This window comes from Budorcas taxicolor, chromosome 21 (genome assembly GCF_023091745.1).
Source record: "Budorcas taxicolor isolate Tak-1 chromosome 21, Takin1.1, whole genome shotgun sequence".
Taxonomy (NCBI): domain Eukaryota; kingdom Metazoa; phylum Chordata; class Mammalia; order Artiodactyla; family Bovidae; genus Budorcas; species Budorcas taxicolor.
The window spans coordinates 59,213,610-59,239,910 of record NC_068930.1 but is presented as its reverse complement, the minus strand read 5'-3'; the positions used below and the strand labels follow the sequence as shown (position 1 = coordinate 59,239,910).

Below are 26,301 nucleotides of genomic sequence, written 5' to 3'. Positions count from 1 at the left end.
CAGAATTCACAGATAAGAATTGACTCTAAATGCTGCCTGATAAATCGGGGCTAATTGGCCTTATGACACTGCTGTCTCAACATGTGGTTTCCAGGTTACCTCAACAGCATCACTCACTCACTCTTAAGCTCTTTGGTCATTTACTATCCATTAGCCAAGACTAATCACCTGACTCCACCTAACTGCAAGAGATCTGGGGGTTGCTCGGGTCCTTAGTGAGTAGTATGTATCTGTATTTCAGTTATAAACGGCAAACTGGAAAGGGAAGAAAATGGGACTTCCCTGCAGTCCAGTGGCTAAGAGGCCGATCTTCTGCTGGTGGGGGCACAGGCTCAATCCCGGGTCAGTCGGGGAACTAAGATCCCAAATGCTTTACAAAGGGAAGCCTGTGTTCTAATCAGAAAGTGCCCTGTGGTTGGTTTGGGGAATTGAGGATGTCTCAGATCTCTCAGCTCCCTTGGCTTCTCCCGAGTATCTCCATTCCAGTTGCCAGATCACAGAGCATAGTAATCACCACACCAATTTAACCCATTTAAGCAAAACACATGATTAATTACCTGCTCTGGACCCCTGTCACTTCAGTTCGTTGGTTCTGGATTGCTCTTACCATTTGCTTATCCATGGATTGGAACTTGTCTTGCTTTTGTTGAACTTTTACCAGACTATAAGCAGTAACTTGCTTATATTGAATAAGGCTGGCATATTTGCTATACACCCTAAGCACTTCACCCTCAGTTGGCACATAGTCTGAATCCTTGGCAGCAACAGGACTGCTTAATTGGCTTCATCGTCTGGGGGTACTGCCAAGAATTTCCCCTTCTGGTTTGAGGAAGTCCTCATTGTTCCCTTCTCTGCTTGACTCAGCTAGTTCCATACTTGTTCTAAAGGTCTTTCACTTAAGACACTACCTCTTGGTAACAATTTCTGTATTAATTACGACTCTGTAGCTTCAGATAAAAGAATCACATTGAGCTAGACTAATAATAATAGTCACATTTAGTGAATGTTTATTCTGTACAGTGCCTGGCACATGATAGGTAGTTATTATTATTTTTTTTAATGAATGCCAGGCACTGTGCTGAATACTTTAAATGCCTTATCAAATTTAATACTCATGACAACTCCATACTAGTATTTCTTATTTTGGCAGAAAAGAACACCGACACAGAGAAGTTTAGAAACTGCCCAGGACACACTGCCAGTATCTGTGGGAGCCAGGATTTGAATCCAGTCAAGTCATATTTTGCTACCTTATCAGCAAAAGGGAGAATTTCTTTTAAGAGGGTTGTTACAAAATGAAGGGCAGAAATTTAAGTGGATTGCAGGATGGGTTGGAACCAGGAGTAGAAAACTGTTGGGAACCCAGGCCGTATGCTTTCTCTGATTCTTCTGTTTTTCAGACTAGATGTGGTAACTTTGATGAGCAAAGAGAAAATATTGGCACAGTGAGGCAATAGACCATTTCACTGGTTCTAACTTTTTGACTCATTTTGGAAAATCCCAGCACCGCCCTCACCTCCTTTGATTGCCGTGGGCCAAGTTACTCTGTTTCTTTGGGCCTCCATTTCCTCATCCATAAAATGAGAAGTTTTTACCAGAGGATTCCTCAAGTCTTTTCCGGTTCTAAAATTCTATGGTCTTAAGTGAAACTTCTAGGACAGAGGTACAGTAATAATGAATTTGAACATAAGGGTTTGGGTGATAGAATAAAGAAGAGTTCTAAGGAAAGAAGAAGAGAATATGGTTTGAGTGAAGCCTTGGTGTTGAATTACTCTTTAGAGCTGGTGTCAAATGAAGGCCTTGGGGATATATAAACGGAGGGCAGACAAACCTTCTCACCCTGACCAGATCAGAGAGATGGATCTCTCTGATCTAAGAGCAGTGTCTCTTTTCCCCTCTCTCTGTGTGCATACACATGTGTGTGTGAGGAGTAGCCCCTTTGCGTAGTAATTGAACCTGGTTTCTTTCTTTCTTATCTCACCTCAGAATTTTCTAAGGGCTTTCACCTGGGCCACCAGAAGAAGGCCAGAGGACAAATCCAAACCCTGGAGTGACCGAATGAGCAAGTCACTCCTCTCTGGGTCTGTTTTCTTATCCATGGCATGAGAGATCTGGTCTGTGTGATCTCTGAAGTCCTGCCCAACTCTTAACATTTTGTGGCTCTGGGTACTGAATCAAAAGCCCCTCTCTTCCCAAGCGTTCCATCCTTGGACCAGACCTTTGTCTTCCTTCCTCTTCTCTGTATGCACCTGACTGCTCAGGTCCTTCCTCCTGGCCCCCTTTCTTCCTCAATTCCCTTGAATTCTACTTGCTTTTTAGCTCCCTTGGGCCCTTTTTTCCGCCCTTATATTTCTGATATTATTGTTGATTTAATGCTATTTATGTATATTTCTGCAGACCCTTCTGGATTACATTCCTGATCTCCAGAACTGCTCCATCTCTGTCTGCCTCCTCTTATCTGCACCCTGGCTCCTAACTGGAGCTATATCCTCGGATTCTTCCCAGGGTCCCCTGGGATCCGCTATCACTGGTCCCTCGGACAGGGGCACTCCTTCTCCGAAGCCGAAGGATCAGGTAGTCAGTGGCTCAGGTGACAAATCTGCTGTCAGGTTACGGATATTGTTTCCTGAAAGGCCACACTACGGTGTCAGCGGAGCTTGGGCTGCCCGCCGTGCCCTGTCCTCACCTGGCTCTCCCACACAAGGTAAGAATAACCAGAACTCACCTCTAGTACCTGCAGTCTTCTGGAAACATGGCTCTGAGCCTCCGGCCCCTGCTGCTGCTGTCCTGTGCAGGTGAGGGGGACAATGAGCTGGGCTGGGCATGATGGGGATGGTTGCTGGATAGAGACTTAAGAATGCAGAGATTAACTGGTTAGAGAAAAAAATAAACGAAGGTTAAGAAACCAGGCCAAGACTTAATGTGAGTTGTTGAAAGGGACTCAGCTCACCATCTTTCGCAACTCATCCAGGCAGGGACTGGGCTCCAGGCCAGGGCTGAATTTGGGTCCCAGGCTTTTCCCCCCATGGTGATTTCCGGTTTTTTTCCTTACAGTGACTCTGGTCCCTACTGGGTCTCAGTCCCTGGACTCAGGTCTCTCCCTCCTGAAGTCAGCGCTCTCTGCTCTGGACCAGGCTCCCCAGGGCTCCCTCAGCCACTCACGGTTCTCTGCCTTCTTGGCCAACATTTCTTCTTCCTTTGAGCCTGGGAGAATGGGGGAGGGACCGGTGGGAGAGCCCCCACCTCTCCAGCCCCCTGCCCTCCGGCTCCACGATTTCTTAGTGACGCTGAGGGGCAGCCCAGACTGGGAGCCAATGCTAGGGCTGCTAGGGGACGTGCTGGCTCTGCTGGGACAGGAGCAGACCCCCCGGGACTTCCTGGGGCACCAGGCAGGTGTGCTGAGTGGACTTGCAGAGGTGCTGCTGGGAGCCTTAGTTCCCGGGGGACCCCCTACCCCAACCCGGCCCCCCTGCACCCGTGATGGGCCCTCTGACTGTGTTCTGGCAGCTGACTGGTTGCCTTCTCTGCTGCTGCTATTAGAGGGCACACGCTGGCAGGCCCTTGTGCGGGTACAGCCCAGCATGGACCCTGCCAATGCCACGGGCCTCGATGGGAGGGAGCCAGCCCCCCACCTCTTGCAGGGTCTGCTGGGTTTGCTTATCCCAGTGGGGGAACTGGGCTCTGAGGAGGCTCTTTGGGGGGGTCTGCTGCGCACAGTGGGGGCCCCCCTTTATGCTACTTTCCAGGAGGGGCTGCTGCGCATCACTGACTCCCTGCAGGATGAGGTCTTTTCCATTCTGGGGCAGCCAGAGCCTGATGCCAATGGGCAGTGCCAGGGAGGTGAGTGCCACCAGGTCCAGGGTTGGGCTGTGGCAGGGCCAGCAAGGTTGAGACTGAGTTAGTCCTCTTCCTTTCTTTTTCCCTCGTAGGCAACCTTCAGCAGCTGCTCTTGTGGTGAGTAAGGAGAGAGGAGTTCTGAGGGGCAGGGCCTGGGAATGTGGTTTCGTGGTTTGGGAGGGTGACTGTTGGTGGTTGGTGCCCCAGCTTCACCTCCTCCTAGCCATGTGACCTTGGACAGGTTAGAGTATCATTCTGTGCCTCAGTTTCCTCGCTCAAGAACTGTGGGTAATATTAACTGCCTCGGAGTTTTCGCAGGGGATTAAATGAGTTGATACTGTATATGTCAACCACCTAGAAGAAGTGCGTGCATGCCAAGGCGCTTCAGTCACATCTGACTGTTTGTGACCCTATGGACCATAGCCTGCCAGGCTCCTCTGTCCATGGGATTCTCCAGGCAAAGATACTGGAGTGGGTTACCATGCCCTCCTCCGGGGATCTTCCCAACACAGGGATCGAACCGCGTCTCTTACGTCTCCTGCATTGGCAGGCGAGTTCTTTACCATTAGCGCCACCTGGGAAGCCCGTACCTGGCACATAGTGCTTGATAAATGTTAACTAATAAAGATAGAGTATGGGAAGAGAAGACAAGGTTTGATTCCTCAACCCCTTACTGTTTGGGTACAGCAGTACCAGAGCACAGGGGGCCATATTCAGTCGCTGGGCACATGCCCTGATCTGAGGCCAGCCAAAGGTTTTATTTAAGCTACCTAAAAGCGTGTGCAAAAAGGAGAAAGAAGAGGGGCTCTGGCTGGGCAACTCCGGGTGACTTTGTGCCTTGGCAGGACAGATCTCTCTCCCCTCCCCCATCCCAACATTTAAACCAGTAATACTGTCACTCCCAGGGACCTCACTTTTGGAAAAGCCTATGCTTGTCACCCTCCCTGTAGGGCTCTGGGCCAGGGCCAGAAACCTCAAGTGGAGGAGATGCAAACTGAGCAGCTGCTTGCCTGCTTCTCCCTCTGCTCCCAGGGGCATCCGGCACAACCTCTCCTGGGATGTCCGGGCACTGGGCTTTCTGTCTGGATCGCCACCCCCGCCCCCTGCCCTCCTCCACTGCCTGAGCACAGGGGTGCCTCTGCCTAGGACTTCCCAGCCCTCAGCCCACATCAGCCCTCGCCAGCGGCGGGCCATCTCTGTGGAGGCCCTCTGTGAGAACCTCTCAGGTCCGGCACCACCCTACAGCATCTCCAACTTCTCCATCCACTTGCTCTGCCAGCACGCCAAGCCTGTCACCCCGCAGCCCCCTCCCAGCACCGCTGCCATCTGCCAGACAGCTGTGTGGTATGCAGTCTCATGGGCGCCGGGCGCCCAAGGCTGGCTCCAGGCCTGCCACGACCAGTTTCCTGAGCAGTTCCTAGACACCATCTGTGGCAACCTCTCCTTTTCCACCCTCTCGGGCCCCAACCGCCGCCTGGTAAAGCGGCTCTGTGCCGGCCTGCTCCCACCCCCCACCAGCTGCCCTGAAGGCCTGCCCCCTGTCCCTCTGACCCCAGAGATCTTCTGGGGCTGCTTCTTGGAGAATGAGACTCTGTGGGCCGAGCGGCTTTGTGGGGAGGCGAGTCTGCAGGCTGTGCCCCCCAGCAACCAGGCTTGGGTTCAGCACGTGTGCCAGGGCCCCACCCCGGATGTCACAGCCTTCCCCCCTTGCTACATCGGACCGTGTGGGGAACGCTGCCCAGATGGGGGCAGCTTCCTGCTGATGGTCTGTGCCAATGACACCATGTACGAGGCCCTGGTGCCCTCCTGGCCTTGGCTAGCCGGCCAGTGCCGGATAAGTCGTGGGGGAAATGACACCTGCTTCCTGGAGGGGTTATTGGGCCCTCTTCTGCCCTCTCTGCCACCACTGGGACCGTCCCCACTCTGCCTGGCCCCAGGCCCCTTCCTGCTTGGCATGCTGTCCCAGCTGCCACGCTGTCAGTCCTCCGTGCCAGCCCTTGCCCACCCCACACGCCTACACTATCTCCTGCGCCTGCTGACCTTCCTCCTGGGGCCGGGGGCCGGAGGGAACGAGGCCCAGGGAATGCTGGGTCAGGCCCTGATGCTCTCCAGTCTCCCAGACAACTGCTCCTTCTGGGATGCCTTCCGCCCAGAGGGCCGGCGCAGTGTGCTGCGGACGGTCGGGGAGTTCCTGGAACAGGAGGAGCAGCCAACCCCAGGCTTTGACCCCACTGACAGCTCCAGCCCCGCTTTAAGCAAGATGGAGCTTCTGGCCTGCTTCAGCGTGAGTGATTTGCCAAGGTGAAATTTTCCGGAGCAGAGGGAAGGGTCTCCATGGGAATTCTCTACAATCTCACTGAGAGACAGCAGTGCAGTGGTTAAGCTCACAGCTCTGAGTCATCCAAGCTTGCGTTCACATCTTAGTTCTGTGATCAACCCTGGACAAGTTTTCAGCCTCTCTGAACAATACTTTTTTCATTTATAAATGAATGGTGGGGGTACTTTACTGACCGTCCAGTGGTGAAGACTCCACACTTCCATTCCAAGGGCACCGGCTCAACCTCTTGTTGGGAAACTAAGATCCCACATTCGTGTGGCACGGCCAAAAAAAAAAAAAAGTCTCAGAAAAAGAAAAACGGTGGAAAATAATGGTGCCACTCTTTTTAGGGTGGCTGTAAGGGTTACATCAGATGACACCGGCCGTGGGCTTAGTGCTAGTATATGATATACAAACAATATATAATAAATGTTATCTCATTATTCTTCCTGGCTCTTTGATTTACCTCCTTTCTGCTTCAGAAAGGAAAGGGATCAAGTTAGAGGGCTCTAATTCTGTCCCTAGAGAGTGAGATTTGGAAACTGGCAAAATATAGGAAGATAAGGCAGAAATGAGAAAAATTCAGGGTGACTGCAGATGAGAAGTTTTAGGTTTGACTATACCACAGGCATGGTCTTGAGCCAATTTACTTAGATTTTCCTGGGCTTTGTTTTTTCTCTGTAGAGTGAAGGGGCTGGAATATGTGAACACCATAGTTCATTCATTGACTTCCTATTATATGTAAAGCACTTTGCTAGATGCTGTGGGGAATGTAAAGAATCCTTACTCCATGGTAGGGCCCACCTTTCTCAATTCCTGGGACCAGTGAAATGTAATAATTTGGTTCATGTGTGTGCGTGGTAAGTCGCTTCAGCCCTGTCTGGCTCTTTTCGACTCTATGGACTGTAGCCCTCCAGGCTCCTCTGTCCATAGGATTCTCCAGGTAAGAATCCTGGAGTGGGTTGCCATGCCCTCCTCCAAATTTGGTTCATATCTCCAAATATTTACTGAGCCAGCTATGGCAAAGGCTATAGAAGAAGTTAGAGAATGTGGTCCCTGACCTAAAGGAGACACACACACAGCTTCAGAAAAAGAACAAGCATCCTAGTGAGTGGACCTGGGGAAGCTGCGGGAGGGACAGAGGGGACAACTTTCCTGGCATCTTGTCTGTCTCCCCACCAGCCCGTGCTGTGGGATCTGCTGCAGAGAGAGAAGAGTGTTTGGGCCCTGCAGATTCTTGTGCAGGTAATAGATGGGGGCAGGGTGTGTGGGCGGGCTGGGTGATCTGTGCCCACTGAGGCCATAACCACCATGACCTCCCGTGCCCAGGCATACCTGCACATGCCGCCAGAAAACCTCCAGCAGCTGGTGCTTTCAGCAGAGAGGGAGGCTGCTCAGGGCTTCCTGACGCTCATGCACCGCTCCTGGGCTCAGCTGCAGGTGCGCATGGAGGGAGAGGGGGACAAGGGTGGCGGGGGAGGTCTAGGCATCAAGAGCACCTGGAACCAGGCAGGCAGCAGGCTTGCTCCAGCGGAAGGAGGGATGCAAAAGGAGCCGGGGCCAGGAGAGTGGGCATCTCCAGAGCTGGCATCTGTTCCTGTGCCCCCACAGGTGCCACCATCTGAGGAGCAGGCCCTGGGTCGCCTGACAGCCTTGCTGCTGCAGCGGTACCCACGCCTCACCTCCCAGCTCTTCATTGACCTCTCACCACTCATCCCCTTTTTGGCTGTCTCTGACCTGATGCGCTTCCCACCATCCCTGTTGGCCAATGACAGTGTGTAAGGACTCTGTACTACTCCTCCCGATCATGACAGGGAGGAGCTGTGCTATGCTGGATCACTCAGTCATGTCCAAGTTTTTGCAACCCCATGGACTTTAAGCCCACCAGGCTCCTCTATCCATGGGGATTCTCCAGGCAAGAATACTGGAGTGGGTTGCCATTCCCTTCTCCAGGAGACCTTCCCAACCCAGAGGTTGACCCCAGGTCTCCTGCATTGCAGGCAGATTCTTTATCAGCTGAGCCACCCGGGAAGCCCACGCACCCAGAACAGTACTTTCTATTAAAACTAGGGAGTCCTTCTTGTCCATGACAGCAGGGCTACACAGAGCCAGGGGACAGGGCGAAGGGGTGAGACCCACTCTCTCCCCAGCCTGGCTGCCATCCGGGATTACAGCCCTGGAATGAGGCCTGAACAGAAAGAGGCTCTGGCAAGGAGACTGCTGGCCCCTGAGCTGTTTGGGGAAGTGCCCGCCTGGCCCCAGGAACTGCTCTGGGCCGCGCTGCCCCTGCTCCCCCATCTCCCTCTGGAGAACTTTCTGCAGCTCAGTCCTCACCAGGTATGAGAACGATTCATTTATTTGACTAGCAAGCTTTCGGCCAGGTGGGATGGCATCAGTGACCTGTTTCCTAGTGACCCCCTCCCCACAAGTGTCCCACAGTGATCCCAACACGAGCTGACCTTCCCCACCCGAGATCCAGGCCCTGGAGGACAGCTGGCCAGCGGCAGGTCTTGGGCCAGGACACGCCCGACATGTGCTGCGCAGCCTGGTGAACCAGAGTGTCCAGGATGGAGAGGAGCAGGTGCGCAGGTGAGTGCCTGTGGGGTCAGAGCGGCGGAGAGGCAGGTGCAGCTGCCAGGACAGGCTGGGGTCCCAGGAGGGAAGGGGCACCAGAGGAGGCGTGGCCCTGGGGCATCACAGGGCCCTGCAAGAGAGGCCTGTTTGTGGCCCCCACGTTTCCTAGTTTAGCGGTCAGAGTGCTGCTCCCTGCCACACAGTCCCTGCCTCAGTAGCAGCCTCAGTGACCACGTGAAGGCCAGCTTCATGCCCTCCTCAGGCTGGGGCCCCTCGCCTGTTTCCTGACCCCCGAGGAGCTGCAGAGCCTGGTTCCCCTGAATGATCCAATGGGGCCGGTAGAACGGGGGCTGCTGGAATGTGCAGCCAACGGGACCCTCAGCCCACAAGGACGGGTGAGCCCCTTGGCCCAGGCCCTCAAGAACTCCAGGCTTCCCATGGGGGGTGGTCTGTGTGGAGGATGTGCCCGGTTACCTCAGCCAAGCTGGAGCACTGTTGGAGCCAGCCCTCATCCCACCGCATGCAGCTTCGTTCTTAATCTCCTTACTCCTTAGCCACACATACCTGCTAGCACCTCTTCCTGACTCTACTCCATCTGGTCCACGACATCTCCAGCATTTCCTATGATGACTTGAGCCCAATCTGCTCCTGTCCTATCCCTGGTTCCAAGCCACAGCCCAGGCCCTGGAATATCCAGATGTGGGATTAGAGAGGAGGCTTTAGGTTCACCTGTCTTTTCTTTTCAGACCCAAACCTTCTTTGGTTACAGGTAGCCTATGAACTTCTGGGGGTACTGCGCTCATCCGGAGGAGCGGTGCTGAGCCCCCGGGAGCTCCGGGTCTGGGCTCCTCTCTTCCCTCAACTGGGGCTCCGCTTCCTGCAGGAGCTGTCAGAGCCGCAGCTGAGGGCCATGCTTCCCGCCCTGCGAGGAGCCAGGGTCACCCCTGCCCAGGTGGGCCTATCCCACTCCCTGGCTTCCGTCTTCCATCCCCGGCACCTCAGTCAAGACAATTACATTCAAGGATGCTGTTACCTGATCCCACCCCACCCACCCCCAAGCCTCCTTTTCCTCTGTCCCAAGAACGCCCTCATCCCTCTTCCTCAGATGAGGAAGAGCCCAGAGCCAGGCTGGTGGAGCGGGAGCTGGGAGTCTGGGAGGTCGGGCCCTAGGGACCTGTTCAGGACCCGGCTGCCAGGGCCTCAGCACTGTTTTTTCCTGTCCCCTCCCGCCTTAGGCTGTCCTGTTGCTTGGACGGCTCCTCCCGAGGCATGATGTGAGTGGCAGCAACTCTTCTGCGCAGCCCGAGCTCTTCGTCCCCCTCCTCCCTCGCTCCCTCTCACCCCTGCTGCCTCTCTCCACAGTGATTGTCCCCTTCCCTGCAACCTGGCCTGTCTTCTTCAGGCCTCTTGTCTCTCTCGCTCCCCAGGTGTCCTTGGAGGAACTCTGCTCCTTGCACCCTCTGCTTCCAGGCCTCAGCTCCCAGACGCTCCAGGCCATCCCGAGGCGAGTTCTGCTGAGGGCCTGTCCCTGCCTGGCCCCTGAACTGGCGCGCCTCTCAGCCTGCCAGACCGCAGCCCTGCTGCAGACCTTCCGCGTACGAGAGCAGCAGGGAGACAGCCGACCAGGGAGGAGGGCTCTGGTTGGGAGGGGTCACCTTCCCTATGGCCAGGGAAGGACCCCCAAACCTCCCCACTTTTCACACGCACATACACAGCCAATTCTCATGCAGGTGAAAGATGGTGTTAAAAATGCAGGTGCAGCAGGAGCCGGTTCAGCTGTGTGCATCCCTGGACAGGTACGCGTGTGTGTGGTTTCTGCCAACTAAGCTCCTCTCCCCATCCCAGGGCTATCTCACACAGCTGGCACTGCCTCACGTTCTCCCCCTGCAAGTGGCCCGAGTGTCTACATTAGCTCTGTGTCCCCTAAGACCTTAGCAGCTCTCCCAGTCCCAACGCAGGATGGCATAATGTCCCAGAACGTCAAAGCCCCGAGGGTCTGAGGAATCCTCCAGGGCAGTCACCCTCCTTTCAAACAAAGAGACCGAGGCTCAGAGCGACTAAGGGAGTTTAGTCCGTCAGGTGCCTAGACGGCAGGGACCCTTGGCCACAGCCGCGAGGGCTCTAGAGTGTGCCCTGCTAGGCTGGCACCTGCCACTCCACCCTTCTCCTAGTTTCCGGTCCCTTCCTGCCGCCGTAGATCCCCTTCTTCCCTGAGGCCTGAGTCCAGACGCTCTCACCTATCACCACACTGCTGCACTTTACCCCTCCGACAGCCTATCCCCACCATCTGGCCAGACTGCCTGCTGCCCCTGCTCCCACTAAAGCTGCTACAGCTGGACTCTGCTGCTCTGCTGGCAGACCGAAGGCGCTATCGGGAGCTGCCCTGGTCTGAGCAGCAGGTGATTCTTCCCACTAGCCTAGAACTCCCTTCTCTCAACATTTTCCACCTCCTTTACCCATCCCTCAGCCCTAGATTGGGCACCTCACTCCCAGCAGCCCTTAGGATGCTTTTCCCTCCTCCCTTTTCCCCCCATTTGTCTCTCTTTCCCAGGGAGTGGGCACTGGGGAGAGTAGGAGGCTGGTGGGACCCACAGGGTGGAGTGGCAGCCCTGGGTCCAAGGCGTCCTAGGTTCCTGGGCAATATCTCTGCTGGGAAGCGGCTCCTCTTTCTTTCTTTTGTAGGCACAGTTTCTCTGGGAGAAGATGCAAGTGCCCACTAACCTGACCCTCAGGAATCTGCAGTGAGTAACTTGTAATGAGCTGTGAGTTTAATTCAACTAACATTTTTTTGAGCGCTTACGGTGTGCCAGGCACCATGTGATATCCGGGGGTGGGGGTGGAAGGTGTATGAGGATCAGTGACCTATAGGTCAGCCTGTGGGTCTTCTCCTGGCTCCTCTTCTCCTGACCCTCCTGCCCTTCTAGAGCACAGCATCCATCCTGAGTGGATCTCAGGGATTTTGAGAAGACTCAGATTCAGGTCCTAGCCCTGTCTCCTCTTCGTGATCTTGAGCAAGATGTTCAACCTCTCTAAGCCTCATTTTTCCCTTCTTTAGAATAAGTATTGAAATGGTACCTACCTCATAGGTAGTTGTAAAGATTAAACAAGATAAGGCATATAAGGTACCTAACACAGTGTCTGGCCCAGTGTAAGCTTCTGATAGATATTTGCTGATTAACCCCTCAGAGCCACTGACCAAGCAGGAATTAACAGGAGCAAGGATCACCTTACCTCCACCCCCCAGCTAAAAACCCATGGGCTTCTGAAGATGTGGTTCTAGCCTCAGTTGACCACATTTCTAGTAGGATGATATTGGACTGTCACTCGATAAATAATAATGGTGTGGGAGACCAATGAGAATATCTATGGGAAAGATATTTCTCAAACTGCAAATTACCGTAAATGAGCATCTGTCCTTGTGTTGAGAATGTTGATATAAGGAGCAGACAGGCTGTGGCATGTGTTGAATGAGCATGTGCCTACTCACACACCTCCAGGGCTCTGGGTACGCTGGCAGGGGGCATGTCCTGTGAGTTTCTGCAGCAGATCAACTGGATGGCAGACTTCCTTGAAGTGGTACACATGATCTATCAACTGCCCACTGGGGTCCGAGGGAGCCTGGTGAGACGGGTGCTTGGGCATTAGTGGGAGCAGGGAGGCAGGAACCCCGGGTAGAGAACCGAGGCTCACTGTTCACCTCTGTCCTGAACCTGCCTCCCTACTCTGCCCCACAGAGGACCTGTATCTGGGCAGAGCTACAGCAGAGGATGGCAATGCCAGAGCCAGAGCTGGCAACCCTGGGGCCAGAGCTGAGTGGGCTGGACACCAAGCTCCTCCTGGACTTACCGTAAGGCTACAACTGGAGATACTGGATTCTCAGAAGGCTCAGCCTGGGGTGGAAGATCTGCCCTTAGGAAACACCACAGAGGTGGTGCTTTTCTGTCTGGTTGTTCCCATCAGTTACAGCCTAAAGTGAAGGATGCTGTTCAAAGTTGCTCTAGGTGTTGACTGGCTCCCCCAACAAGACCCCCAAAATGGGGCAGCTGAAGGTGGCAATATTGTGACGTGACCTGCCAAGCAGTCTTAATATAACCTAGGCCCTATTAATAGTGGTAGAATATGTAAAATGAGGGAAGTGAGAGTTCCCTGGTGGCTTAGCGGTTAGGATTCTGGGCTTCTATTGCCGTGGCCTGGGTTCAGTCCTCGGTTGGGGAAATGAGATCCCACAAGCTGTGTGGGGTAGCCCAAAAAAGTAATTAAAATTAAATATATAAAATGAGGGAAGCAATGGTCAATCCTGCCCCCACAGGACTGTGGTCTCCTTAGGGCACTGTGTTCTCAGTATGTTCAGAGGAGTAAATAAAGGGAAAATGAATGAAGCATGTGAGAAAAAGTGAAGTCGCTCAGTCGTGTCTGACTCTGTGGCTCCATGGACCGTAGCCTACAGGCTCCTCCGAAACATGTGATAAATGTGTTCAAATACCCCAGGAGCCATCAAATAGAAAATAGATTGGCATGTTTCTGAATGACCCCATTGGGCAGGACTAGCACCATTGAATGAAAATCAGAGTTTTGCACAATATGAGGAAGATTGTGGTGGTGAGTTCTTGTCATTGAGCTAGTCAAGCCTAGTCTGGATGGCCCCGCAGCAAGAAGGTTACAGAGCAGATTGAAGTATGGGTGAGGAGGGAGATGACTGATGAACCCAAAGTGAAAGTGAAAGTGAACGTGAAGTCGCTCAGTCATGTCCGACTCTTTGCTGCCCCTGGACTGTAGCCCACCAAGCTCCTCCGTCCATGGGATTCTCCAGGCAAGAGTACTGCAGTGGGGTGCCATTGCCTTCTCCAGGGCTCCTCCTAAACTAGAGACTTGGAGTTTATGAGTATCTAACTCACAGGCTTTTTTCCCCCCATATCATCTCCATTCCCACCCCATTGCCAACTGAACTGTAAATCAGAGAAGGAAAAGGCTGACTCCAGTCAGTCTTTCTGGGAAGAAGCTGACCCTATCCTTACATTTTTAAAGGTCTTTCCACAGATTTGGGCTTTTGTACTACTTGGCCCAGTTCCAGACTTGGCAACCTTAGGTAGAGTATAGAGTATCACTCTGATTTTTCTGCAAAAAGGCTTTTTAAAAATGCCATTCAAATCTGTCTGTGAAAGAGAGATGAGGAAATTACCTCTTGGTGGTGATGGTGGTTTAGTCAATAAGTCATGTCCGACTCTTGTGACCCCATGGACTGTATAGCCTGCCAGGCTCCTTTGTCCATTGGATTCTCCAGGCAAGAGTACTGGAGTGGGTTGCCATTTCCTTCTCTAAAATACCTCTTACCCCCAGGTTTTGCTATGAAAATCAAATGAGATAACACCTAAAAGAACTTCGGTGCATGAGTGCTAAGTCACTTCAGTCATGTCTGACTCTTTGCAACCCTGTGGGCTGTAGCCTGCCAGACTCCTCTGTCCATGAAATTCTCCAGGCAAGAATGCTGAAATGGGTTGCCATGCCCTCCTCCCGGGTCAATTGTATAGTACTATACAAATCAGAGGGGATCTTCTCACAATAAATAGAGGAAGGGTGATCCTGTGGGAAATAGGAATTGAGAGCAAGACCCCTCTCTGTGAATCTGTTTTAATTTTTTATTTTATTTATTTATTTTAAATTAAAGAAAAATTTTTTTCACTGTGCTGGGTCCTCATTTCAGCTCGTGGCCTGTGGGATCTTAGTTCCCTGACCAGGGATTGAACCCCTGCGTTGGAAGGTGGATTCTTCTTTTCTAATTAATTAATTAATTTGGCTGTGTCGGTTCTTAGTTGCAGCACTCAAGATCTTCACTGGGTTGAGTGGAATCTTCCTTTGTGGTGCACGGACTCTCTAGTTGTGACTCTCAGGCTCCAGAGCACACGAGCTCAGTAGTTGCCCTGTGGCATTATCTTAGTTCCTCAATCAGAGATCACACTCATGTCCCCTGCGTCACAAGGTGGATTCTTAACCACTGGACTTCCAGGAAAGTCCATATGAACCTATTTTTTAATCCATAAAATGGGGGAGGGGATTTAATGATATTTAACATCTGGGCTTTTTTATTCTATTAGATGAGGTAGGATTGTTCGTCATTCTTCTCAAGAAGACTGGAAATAGGTCTCTCCCGTTGTTCTCTCCCTGTAAGCACTGAGGTGGAAATTGGATCTGGGTCTGTTAAATATCAGTTCCTATCCAGGGCCACAGGGTTTGGTCTGGTGTTACCTCTTGTCTGGGGAATGAGGCATTCTGTGGTTCCCTTCTCAACTTGGCTCAGTTCCAAGTCCTCCTGTTGTCAAATTCCTACAGAGTCAAGTTGATGGATAGACTGTCCAATGAATCCATCATGTTAGTGGTGGAACTGGTACGAGGCGCTCCAGAGCAGCTGCTGGCCCTGACCCCACTCCACCGGGCAGCCCTGGCAGAGCAGGCACTACAAAAGCTGGTAAGAGTCCCCCCACCAGACTCAGAACAGTGGCCTGGGCCTTTGTCACCACTCAGACAATGCTCTGTCTTCTAGGCCCAGACTCAAATGTTTGCTGCAGGGCCCTAGGTCTGCCTTTGGGTTCCATTCATTGATGGTCTGCTTCATGTTTCTTGTCCACATCCCTTGGAGTATTAAAATTTCCTTAGTCCACCTCCCAATCTTTCCACCCGCTCCTGTTTGGGCTCATAGTTTAGAGAAGTGGACAGTGGCAATAAGCTTCATAGGATCTTGGATCAGGGGCTAGAGGGAGACCACGTCTTTGTGTCTTGATCAAAGAGACTGGTCCGCTGAGTCAGAGGTGTGTCGTCCCAAGGTCTGATCCCCCTCCAGGCCCCAAAGGAGACAACAGTGTCAAGGGAAGTGCTGGAGACCTTGGGGCCCCTGGTTGGATTCCTGGGCATAGAGAGCACGCGGCGGATCCCCCTGCAGATCCTGCTGGCCCACCTCAGTCAGCTGCAAGGCTTCTGCCTCGGAGGGCCGTTTGCCACAGAGCTGGGACGGCTGCTGCTGCAGGAGCCTGTTCTTGGGTATGGGCCTCCGGGAAGTCCAGATTCTAACTCATCCTCACCCACCCTCTCAACCACCCTCCTCAGTGGCAGCCCATTCAGTATGCCAGAAGCCCTTGGAGCCCTGAGTCCCCTCTCTCAGCGTGTCTTTCCTCTTCCTCACAGCCCATTCAGCATCCTGATCTTCTTTCTGTCCCTCAGGAAACCAGAGTTATGGAGCCAGGATGAAGTCGAGCAAGCAGGACGCCTAGTATTCACTCTGTCTCCCGAGGCTATTTCCTTGATCCCCAGGGTGAGGTGAAGGAGCACAGGAGGGAGTGAGAGCAGAGAGGGGACTGGGGAGCTAGGTCAGAGCGGCGCTAAGGCCAAGGAAGTTGAAGGCAAAGGATGTGAAGCCCAAATCTGGGGGAGGAAGCTGAAAAGAGACAGGATTTCGGAATTACAGCTGTAGCAGCTGCTCCTGATGTGCCTGGCTCTGCCCACCCTCCCTCCACCTTCTCTTCCAGGAGGCCTTGGGCCCAGAGACCCTGGAGAGACTCCTCGAGAAGCAGCAGAGCTGGGATCAGAGCAGAGCTGGACAGCTGTGTGCGGGGCCACAGCTCGCTCCCAAGAAAGCAGCGCTGGTAGCTGGGCTTGTGCGGCCTGCTGCAGAGAACCTCCCAGGTGAGACGGCCCGGATGCTCATACTTCCAGCAAGGGGTACAGGAAGAAGTATTCAACCACGCAGGGGTACAGGAAGTATTCAACCACGCAATCGGACTGCTTTCAGCAGATTTGTACAGCGTCACTCCAGGCTGGGGTTTTCTAATCTATAAAGCCCAGAGCAGTGAGGGATGATTTTCAAGGGCTCTTCCAGTTGTAGGGTTCTACACCTCTGTGAATTTATCACTCATTAAGTTTTTAGCCCAGGACTCCCCTTTCCCTGCTCTCTTAGCCCTGTTAACAGCTGACTCAGCTCTAGGCTTGGATAAGTGTGGTGCTCTCTGCTGGGACGATGCTTAGGATGGAGGAAGGTGACACTGTGGGGCTAGGAACCTGGGTTTCAACCTAGATCAGCCACTCAGTCCCTGGGCAAGCCCTTCCATCTATACAATGAGGGGCTCTTCCTCCCCAGTCACCCGTTCTAATATCTTTGAGTCCTACAAATCTCACACTACAGTAATCCCTTGAGCCATACTGCCCATATTAGCCTGTCCTTTAAAGGTTGGATGGGTCATTCCATCTACAGATATCTCTCTGGGGTTTTTTTTTTTTTTGAGAGGAGGCCCCCACCCACCATGGCCCCCACCCTTCATGCCCCTGGCCCTGACCACTGGCATGCTTTAGTACTGCACTGACCGCCTGACCCTGCCTTCCTCCTTCAGAACCTGTGCCAAACTGTGCAGATGTACGAGGGACATTCCCATCAGCCTGGTCTGCAACCCAGATCGCAGAGATGGAGCTCTTGGACTTTGAGGACTGCCTCGCACTATTTGCAGGAGACCCAGGACTTGGGCCTGAGGAACTCCGGGCAGCAATGAGCAAGGCAAAACAGGTTAGTGATGGAGAGTCCAGTCAGGGTTGGAGATTGAACATAGGAAGCTGGTTGGGTGTGGTATGGGACACATGGAAACGGATAGCTGCATGAGAGAGGGGGGACATAGGACATAAAAGAATGAAAAGTTTTGGATCCTGAGTAGGAAGTCAGAGGGGATGGATACTGAGGACAGGAAGCTAGTGAAATGGTTAGAGGGACCAGAAGTTACCAACATTAGCAGGTATCACAATCATCTGGGGAAAAATTATTTAAAAAAGAATCATCTGGGGAGCAGGTGTTTGAAATGCTTGAGGATCCCGTTGTAGACTTACTGAAGAAAGGTTCTCTGAGGATCAGGTCTGGGCATCTGTATCTTGCCCCTGTTACCCCCACCCCATGTCTGGTGCACATTGGAACTCATAGACTAGAATCTGCTATTCTTTCCTACTGAGACTCTAGAGTCTTTCAATAACACCTTAGTCAGAGGAAACTTCATCCTATCCTCTCATTTTATGGTTGAAGAAACTAAAGACCCAGAGAAAGCAAGGGATTTGCTTCGAGTTACACAGTTCAGGTCGGAGGCAAGACTGACCCTCGGCATTCTGACTCCTAATTCCGTGCTTTTCCCATTCACACCATTCCTCTCTTTCTCCAGTTGTGGGGTCCCCCCCGGGGATTCCGTCCTGAGCAGATCCTGCAGCTGGGTCGGCTTTTAATAGGTCTAGGAGAACGGGAACTCCAGGAGCTGAGCCTGGTGGACTGGGGCGTGCTGAGCACCCTGGGGCAGATAGATGGCTGGAGCTCCAGCCAGGTAACATCTTCCTCCTCTCTACCACCTTCCGAATGCCTCCAGGCCATCTAAAGCCCAAGGAATTTCTGTCTTGTGACCATACCTGGCCATGCTTTCTATCTTTTCTTAATACTCCATACCAGTAGGAAGTTAGAGCAGTGATTTATTCACTGAGGCCCTGTCTCCTTTCCCTTTGGCCTCTTATTTTCCTGTCCTCTTTTTTTGATCCTCAAACTTCCCCATGGTTGTTGGCTCTCTGGGCTACCCTGGTGGCTCAGATGGTGAAGAATCTGCTTGCAGTGCAGGAGACCTGGGTTCAATCCCTGGGTTGGGAAGATCCCCTGGAGAAGGAAATGGCAACCCACTCCAGTATTCTTGCCTGGAGAATCCCCATGGACAGAGAAGCCTGGAGGGCTACAGTCTGTGGGGTTGCAGAGTCAGACACGAGTGGGCGACTAAGCACAGCACAGCGCTGGCTCTTCAGGTCTTACTAATAGAAAAACCCAGTAGCGCTTGTCCCTTCCCTAAGCAGCTAGTTCCCCATCCATGAATTCCTCATGACTTTTCTCCTTATCCTGTGATCTCCACCCCGACTCCAGCTCCGGGTGGTGGTCTCCAGTTTCCTGCGGCAGAGTGGTCGACACGTGAGCCGCCTGGATTTCCTCCACCTGACTGCACTGGGCTACACAGTCTGTGGACTTCGGCCTGAGGAGCTACAGCATATCAGCAGTTGGGAGTTTAGGTCACACGTAGAGGAGGGTGTGGGCTGTGGCCCTGTGGGGAAGGTGGGCTCACTGGGGAAGGATCATGCGGGAGTGACCCCGTGGAGGAAGCAATCTTGCTTAAAGTCATCGCTACCGCCAACTCATGACCACGGACCCTGTCACTGGGGCTGAATCCTCCTCCCTTCTCTTCCCACTCTTCCACAGCCAAGCAGCTCTCTTCCTGGGCCACCTGCATCTCCCATGTTCTGAAGAGCAGCTGGAGGTTCTGGCCCAGCTCCTGGTGCTGCCTGGTGGCTTTGGCCCAGTCAGTAACTGGGGGCCCGAGATCTTCACTGAAATTGGCACAATAGCAGGTATAGGGAGACTGGGCCACTACTGGGGCTGGGTGTCAGGGGCCAGTTTCCACATCGTGAATTGACTGGGTGGAGGACTTCTCTGAAATCTTAAGGTGGGAGTCTAAGGCACCTAGATAAGAAGTTAGAGACATACTGGGGAAGGTCTGAGGAAGAGTATTTTGGGAGTAGTTAGAGAAGGCCAGGGTAGGATAACATCTGGAGGCCCATCCCACTTGCCTTGACAGCTGGAATCCCAGACCTGGCTCTCTCCGCACTGCTGCGAGGACAGATCCAGGGCCTTACCCCTCTGGCCATTTCTGTCATCCCTGCTCCTAAATTTGCTGTAAGCACTGATGGGATGGGGTCTGAGTGACCACAGAAGAGGGCCAGAATGGATGCCCTGATGCCTGCTCCCATCCCCAGGTGGTGTTCAGCCCCACCCAGCTGTCTAGTCTCACCAGTGTTCAGGCCATGGCTGTCACTCCCGAGCAGATGGCCTTTCTGAGTCCCGAGCAGCGACGAGCAGTTGCGTGGGCCCAGTATGAGGGGATGGAGAGCCTGGAGCAGGAAGGTGAGTCCCTAACTGCACAGACTGACTCCCGAACTCCTGGCCCGGAATCAGAGCCCTAACTCAGGGAGATCTGAGAGTGAAGGGCTCTAGAGGCAAATAGTCTCCAAGTATCAGTGGCTCCTGGGGAACAGAGTTGTGATATTCCTTCCATTCTCTGTCTCATTACAGGTCGAAGCACAGCCTGGGGTCTCCAGGACTGGTCACAACCCTCCTGGGCCCTGGCATTGACCATCTGCTTCCTTGGCAATCTGCTATGAGCCTGTCTCTGCAGTTAAAGAGATTTGTTGGGAAAAACATTTGAAGTAAAATGAATAAAGTGCAAATGGAAGTGCAATTTAATTATCCTAGGAAGCTGATGGAATATGGGTAGAATGTTAATGCTTTCCACCCACCTGAGAATCAGTGTTCCTGGCATGCCATATCTGGAGTCTCTTTTCATCATAAATAATCCCATTGCCTTTTTTTTTTTTTTCTCCTAGTTCCTCCCCATCCCACCATTAGAAATAACACAGACAACTGAAGCATAGCGTGGAGCCTTTACTAGGACAGGGGGGTGTGGGTTGATGGTGGCACCCAGGGCAAGGAGAAGGGGCTGCCACTGGAATGGCAGAGGTCCTGGGAGCCATCCGCTGGGGACGGGAGTTAATGCTTGTTGGGGAGAGGTGGAGGGATGCGGATATCCTGGCCTCTCTCCAGACGCCGTTCACAGTCAATCAGGTAGTTTACTCCATCGATGACCAGCTGCACCAGCTCCACCTGGATGATACTGACCCTTGATCTCTGCTTCCCACAACCTGACTCTCTTTAGCACTGATTTGCCTGCTCTGGGAACTCATTGCCAGTTTTCCCCTAGTCAACCTGAGTTTCATTTCAGATTCTGTTACATTCTCGAGGCTCACTCCTTGTCAAATCACTGCCCCCCGCCCCCCCCCCCCCCACAGACCTATCCGTAATCCCTGAGAATCTCACCTCTGACTTGCCCAGTCGGTCCAAATTAGAGATATCAAAGACACTGCCTGTGGCAGCTGTGTCTACTCCTCCAGTTCCACGTTTTTGGAGTCTAAGGTTCTCGAGGATCTTTGGGAAGCGGCTATCCTAGAGGGGAGATAGAGATTTGGGGGCAGGGTCAATAGAGGCTGAGATTGGTCCTCCTGGAAAGAGCCCTGAAGCTACCCAGAGCTCTTTCCCTTGACTCTTGAGCTACAATGCCTGCTCCTTCCCAAAGCGCACACTCCCTCTCCCACCCCACATGGCCACTTCCTCCCTCACACTCCTCTCTAGCCCCACAACTCCTTTACTTTGCTCAGCAGGGGCAGTTTGATGTGCACTCCTGCACGAAGTCCGGTGCCCAGGTTAGACGGACAGGTCAAGATGTATCCCAGACGCTCATTCCACATGAACTCCCAGCCACGCTCCTGGATCAGCCGCTCCACCTGCGTGCACAAAGCCGTTAATGACATGTCAGAGCTGTGCAAACCCTCCCTTAGCTGGACCCATAGGAGCTCTAGAAATATGTCTAAAACCAAAGATTTGGGATGTGAAAGAATGACACTGCTTTTTTTTTTTTTGGTGGAAATGGCTATTATCATGCATAAAAGATATTTTTGATGTTGCAAGCCCATCATGATGAGATTGTGCAAAAATATCCTGTGTGGAAGAAGAGAAACTTCAGGGAATGATGTGCTAAGGATGATCTGGGGAGATGAACGGAGGTGGTAAACTGAACTGAGAAAGGATTGATTATTCAGGGAGTTCTGCATGCATTGACATCTTTACTTTGCTAATGAGCTAGAGCTTGGAAGAATTCTTTCAGCCAGAAAATGAGGGTGTAGGCTTTGCAACAGGAAGAGGCAAGAGAGCCTGTTAGCTGTGGAAAAAGAGAAAGCAGAAAGGTGAAAATGGAGAAGAGCTGGACTCATACTTGTGGAGGGTGGGGGAGGAGTGTGGGAAGCGTGTTCTTGTCCCACTTAAACATCCCAATCATGAAGATGACTACTAGAGTTGAAGAGACTGGAGACCTGCCAGGGTAATGTTCGTGAAGACCACTACATAACCTAAGGGGGACCCTGTTCATAGTTCAGAAAGAACCATGGCACGGGGGATATTATAATGCTGAACAAGAGGAAATCCTTCCATCTAGAATAACAACAACAGCTAACACTTGTGAACTTTTACTACGGGCCACACGCTTTATATGCGTTATCTCACTTAATTCCCACCACTTAAATGTAGGAAGTCTTCTTACCCCAGTTTTACAGATGAGAATACTAAGACATATAAAAAGTACTTCCCTACCCACTTCAATGGGTCAAAGATATGTTACTAAAGTCAAGATATGTTACCCATTACCTGCTAAAAATAATAGGAACCTCCCAGCAAAGATTCTAAAAGGAGAATTCTTTCCCTTTACAAGTCCAAAACAGAACTGTATATATGAGGCCATACAATAAGGATTGGATTCATGGAAATTTCCAATCTAGACTCAAATATGGAGACCTAATTCCTATAGGACTGAGGATTCAGTTCAACCCCTTACGTAGAGCCACACAAGTCTGGAACTTAAACCATTCCATCTTCCACTTTCTGTTTTCCCTCCCATTCAGCTTAAAATCCAGACATGCTACTTTAGTAAGAACGACAGAATCTAGAGTAAAGGCCTACCTTGGCTCAGAAATGGGTGGTTACATGAGAATCATGAACATACCAACCCCTCACTCCCTATATCTGTCCAAGCTTAAACCTTCCCCTTCTATCTGCACATTCCACAACATAGCCCCCAGGCACTGACTCACTGTCTCAATTCCTTCTTTGCATTATTTGGCAACTGCTTTATTTACTTCCTTAGATTCCTGACATTCTCTCTTCCTATTCTTAGGATGACCATATACCCAGGTTTATGTATACCTGGTCCGTATATACCAGGACCATATACCCTGGACAGTTCTGATTTATACCTATTGTCCTACTAGAGTGATTGGTGGTAATCTCTTTCACTATGAAAAGTGTCCTGGGTTGGTTGATAAATTATATCCTCCATCTACATATTCTAGTTTCTTCCTTAAGTCCTCCCACCTAGTTCCCTTATACATTCTTCTCCAACCTCTTTGAGGCCTCGGCAGAATCTTTCAAACACTTTCTTCATGTTGCCACCCTTCTCCATGGAGATGACCCGTGTATGATCCTCCTCATTCACCCAGATCAAGAAGCTCTTTTCATTGTTGTGCCTGAAGGCAGGAGAGAGGGAGGGACTGGAATTAAGAGGCAGGGCAAGGGAGAGATAGAGAAAAAAGGGGCATTTATAGGAGCCTGGGGTAAGCTAAGCCTCATACCAGATTCCACGCGCATCCGGCCAGTCTCGAGCCATTCCTGCTGCGGTCAATAATGGGGATACAGGCTTATCAAACAGGAAGTGGTCCTGAGGAGGGTTAAAGGGACTAGGGTTAAGAATCAATACAGTAGCCCCCGGGCTTCTCAGAGCCCATCTACCTCATCTGGCCCAGCCTCCTTTGATTTTCTTGTCTTTCCATCTGCCCCTCCTGCCCAGCTCCCTCTCAAAGCCTCTCACATCAATTAGCTGCTGCTGCTCAGCCTCTGTCATCTCACTGAGCCGATAGTAGCGTCCAGCCAGGTCACCCTTCAGGCCACTTAGTGCATCCACGACGACACGTTCCACTTCTCGTCGCTCTGCCCGAGTACAGGCTGGAGGCAGGCTGAGTCCCCGGATACTTCGACCAGTTCTGACTCTCGAGGACAATACATACCTCTCATCAAAGTAGCCAGAACGGATCTGGGGAATAGTAGAAATTAAGGTAAGTCACAGAAACAAGGTGGAGGGGAGCTGAGGGCCTTAGGAAGGAGAGACCATAAGGACTAGAGGAGTCTTCATTGCCTGCACTGGAAGGACAGCCCATTGGGCAAGCACGCCAACTGAAGGGGCATTCATTGTGAACCCTCCCCCACACTGCCCATCTTGGGGTGTGGCTGTTCTCAACGCCCGCTCCTCTCCACAGCGGCTGCTCCTTAACATACAAATCTTTCCCCACACTGAGACTTGAAAGCTCAGCAGTATAATGACTATGAGTCAGGGAATAATTATGGTTGAAGGGACCAGAAAAAAACAGTATGTTGTACAAAAGGCAATGCAAATCAGAAGTGGGATATTTGACCTACCTTGCTGGCATCCAGGTCGGTGGTATGTTTCATCGTTCGGGGGTCATACCCATTGTGTCGCTCTTGGATCACAGGGTCAAACAGCTCAGCAAATACCTGCGGGGGAGTTGAGAGGGAGAAGGTGGTTAAGGAGAGAGAACTCCTTCCCAAGCTTTCGTTGTGGATTGATTTCACCGGGTCGGAAACCACGAGTATGGATGGTCCAGTCTTAAGGGAAAGTGAGGGGCTTCGGGGGAAGGAACTGGGATTGCTGGGAATATGAACAGGATTTTACCGGGAAACTCTGGGGCCCCCTACCTCATAGGTCTCCTCATCACCAGCTACCATGCCCACAGTCTTGATGAAGGGGTGGCCAGGGTTGTCCACGCCAGTCTGGATACACTGATCTAGCGTCCAGCCAGTGGGTGTGGTCTTGTCGCAGAGCCGGGCATAGACTGCTGGGGTCAGGTGACTGGCCATGCAGTTGTTGTGCTTTCGGAGGTCTGGGTACTCAGCACTAGGGAGGGGGTACCCGGTAACCATGGAGGGAGGGCACAGGGGGCCTGGACCCAGTGCACTCAGCTAGGAGCATGCTTGGCTTTGCTCCTTGGGAGGAGGGGAGGCTAGAGCGGGACTAAACCTTGGTAATCTCATTAGGGACTTTCAGGATCTATTCTTTCCCAAGAGTTCTAGCTTCCTCTGGCTGGAGGCTCAGTTCTCCCATATCTGCTCGGTTCTTTTCTCCCATGGAAGCAGCATTAGGAATGGGGGAGGGGAAAGACTAAGGAGGGGAATTCAGGAAACCGGAGAGAACAGCAGGAAAGGGAGATGGAGGAGAGCGGAAAGGATAGTTCCTGGTCTCTCAATTAGGAATTTGAGCAGAGTAGGTGCAGCCAGAACTCGCAGAGCCAGAGCTGGCCTTGGGGGCGGGAACTGCGGATTCCAAGTCCCCAGGAATGCTTTCACCTAATGCTTTTGGCCTCCCCCCACCGCCACCCCAGTGAGGTTTCCAGACTGCACAGCGCCCCACTCCAGAACCTTTCGTGATTATACCCCTTCTCTATTGCCCAGATTCTCATCTCCACCCCTATCACCACCTGCCTGACCTTCCCCCCTCCCCCCGTCCCCCGGAGCGCCTGAGACACTGATACCTCGGGGGATACAGCCTCCTTCGTTCACTGGCGGCTCGAACAGGTTCCGATCGGAGCAGAAACCCAGCGGCGAGAGACCCAGCTCCAGCCAAAGCCAGGAGCCTGAGCCCGGGGCGGGCAGACAGCAGACGAGAGAAGGGACCAGCCATGGCTTGAGGGTCTGCCTACGGAATCTCAGGGCAGGAGCTGCTGGCTCAGGGCAGGAGCCGCGAGGAGGGGGGCGATGCAGACAGGCTGAGAGCCGGAGCTGAGTGCGAGGCTGGAGCCGAAATGGGAGCTGGAGTGGAGGCTGGAACGGGAGTGAAAGCCGGTGCCGATCAGACTGCAGGAGAGGCGCAATGAGCTAGCGGCAGGCGGGCGCAGGAGAAGGCAGCGCTGCAGTCTCCAGGGGTGGGGCTCGTGCAGGCCCCGCCTTCCCGCCTGCCACCGCGCTAGGTGTGCGGGGGCAGAGGTAGGCACCACCCCCGCCCCCCCCCCGCAGGTAGATTAGGAAGACTGGCGATTTGCAGCCTTAGGCCCGGGAATGGGCCCACCTGAGGTGAGGCCGCCCAGATTTCAGCACCAAGTGGAGGACAGCACCCAAGGGGACCGGCAAAACCCTAACACCCTTCCCCTAAGCCTCTCGGTTTCATCGGAACCCTCCGTTCGTCGCCCCGTTGGGTGGAAGAGGGGGACATTGCCCAACCTGCTCTCGTTTTTTTTCGGCCTGCCCCTGCAACCTGTCTCCCCAGGGGAGGTGGCCTCGGGGAACCCGTGGCATAAACAGATACCAGGGAAGACACACAGAGAAAGCACACCGGCAGACACTGAGAAAGACAGCCTGCTGGCTCAAGGTCACCCCTTCCTGAGAACCAGGAAGAGCACCAAGGCTCCTCCCTGTCACACCTGTGCCAGTCTCCTTACAAGGTTATGGAAAGATTCCCTGAGAGACATCGGGGAAACACCAACTCTTACTCCATCTGTGCTGTTTTCCCCGCCCCCACCCCACCTTGCCCCCAAGTCTGAAGCCCTGCTGTGTCCTTCCTCCACGTCTCAGGATCCCCCACTTTTCCCCCCTCCTCCATCCTCCTCTCCATCTCTTACTTCACCTTTGATCTCTTCTCAGAGAATTTTCCAGGCTGGGACCTATTTGCTGATCACAGGACTCCCTCTGAGTATTCTCCGCAGGCTTGCCTACCTCCTGTTTGTGCTGGGCGTGGGGCTGGAGTTGGGCAGGGAATTTTGTTTCCTCCTCCTCCTTCTCCCCTCCTCTCTGTAGCTCCCAGTTCCTGAACTGAAGGGGAATGTAAGGAGAGGTGAAGGGTGTGGTGAGATGACGGGGTGTA

The 26,301-nt window shown here is 52.7% G+C and overlaps 2 protein-coding genes across 2 annotated transcripts; one reads left to right on the top strand and one right to left on the bottom strand.

The window, feature by feature from the left end:
* Window positions 1–2,752: 2,752 nt before the first annotated feature.
* Window positions 2,753–19,933, top strand: STRC (stereocilin). Its single transcript, XM_052659916.1, has 29 exons — window positions 2,753–2,795; window positions 3,055–3,840; window positions 3,930–3,954; window positions 4,870–6,121; window positions 7,337–7,399; window positions 7,484–7,594; window positions 7,766–7,932; window positions 8,305–8,491; window positions 8,628–8,743; window positions 8,991–9,123; window positions 9,498–9,680; window positions 9,964–10,002; window positions 10,156–10,323; window positions 10,459–10,524; window positions 11,002–11,127; window positions 11,411–11,469; window positions 12,226–12,349; window positions 12,463–12,575; window positions 15,056–15,191; window positions 15,564–15,760; window positions 15,941–16,031; window positions 16,246–16,402; window positions 17,104–17,273; window positions 17,911–18,066; window positions 18,645–18,787; window positions 18,975–19,123; window positions 19,351–19,448; window positions 19,529–19,676; window positions 19,845–19,933. The coding sequence occupies exons 1-29, from the start codon at window positions 2,753–2,755 to the stop codon at window positions 19,931–19,933; spliced, it is 5,295 nt and encodes a 1,764-aa protein (XP_052515876.1).
* A 385-nt stretch (window positions 19,934–20,318) lies between these two features.
* On the bottom strand, window positions 20,319–25,125 carry CKMT1A (creatine kinase, mitochondrial 1A). The gene is made up of 9 exons (XM_052659852.1): window positions 24,977–25,125; window positions 24,144–24,342; window positions 23,847–23,942; window positions 23,242–23,463; window positions 23,006–23,091; window positions 22,777–22,900; window positions 20,975–21,109; window positions 20,646–20,771; window positions 20,319–20,432 (listed from the first exon to the last, which is right to left on the bottom strand). The coding sequence occupies exons 1-9, from the start codon at window positions 25,123–25,125 to the stop codon at window positions 20,319–20,321; spliced, it is 1,251 nt and encodes a 416-aa protein (XP_052515812.1).
* Between the last annotated feature and the right edge of the window lie 1,176 nt (window positions 25,126–26,301).

Bases quoted from the DNA above. Each gene is read 5' to 3' on its own strand.
- STRC (XM_052659916.1), top strand. From the start codon at position 2,753: ATGGCTCTGAGCCTCCGGCCCCTGCTGCTGCTGTCCTGTGCAG. The intron at 7,400-7,483 runs GTAATAGATGGG...TCCCGTGCCCAG, and splicing joins CCCTGCAGATTCTTGTGCAG to GCATACCTGCACATGCCGCC. The intron at 8,492-8,627 runs GTATGAGAACGA...TCCCCACCCGAG, and splicing joins TGCAGCTCAGTCCTCACCAG to ATCCAGGCCCTGGAGGACAG.
- CKMT1A (XM_052659852.1), bottom strand. From the start codon at position 25,125: ATGGCTGGTCCCTTCTCTCGTCTGCTGTCTGCCCGCCCCGGGCTCAGG. The intron at 24,343-24,976 runs GTATCAGTGTCT...CCCCCTCCCTAG, and splicing joins AGGAGGCTGTATCCCCCGAG to TGCTGAGTACCCAGACCTCC. The intron at 23,464-23,846 runs GTAGGTCAAATA...ACTATTCCCCAG, and splicing joins CCGACCTGGATGCCAGCAAG to ATCCGTTCTGGCTACTTTGA.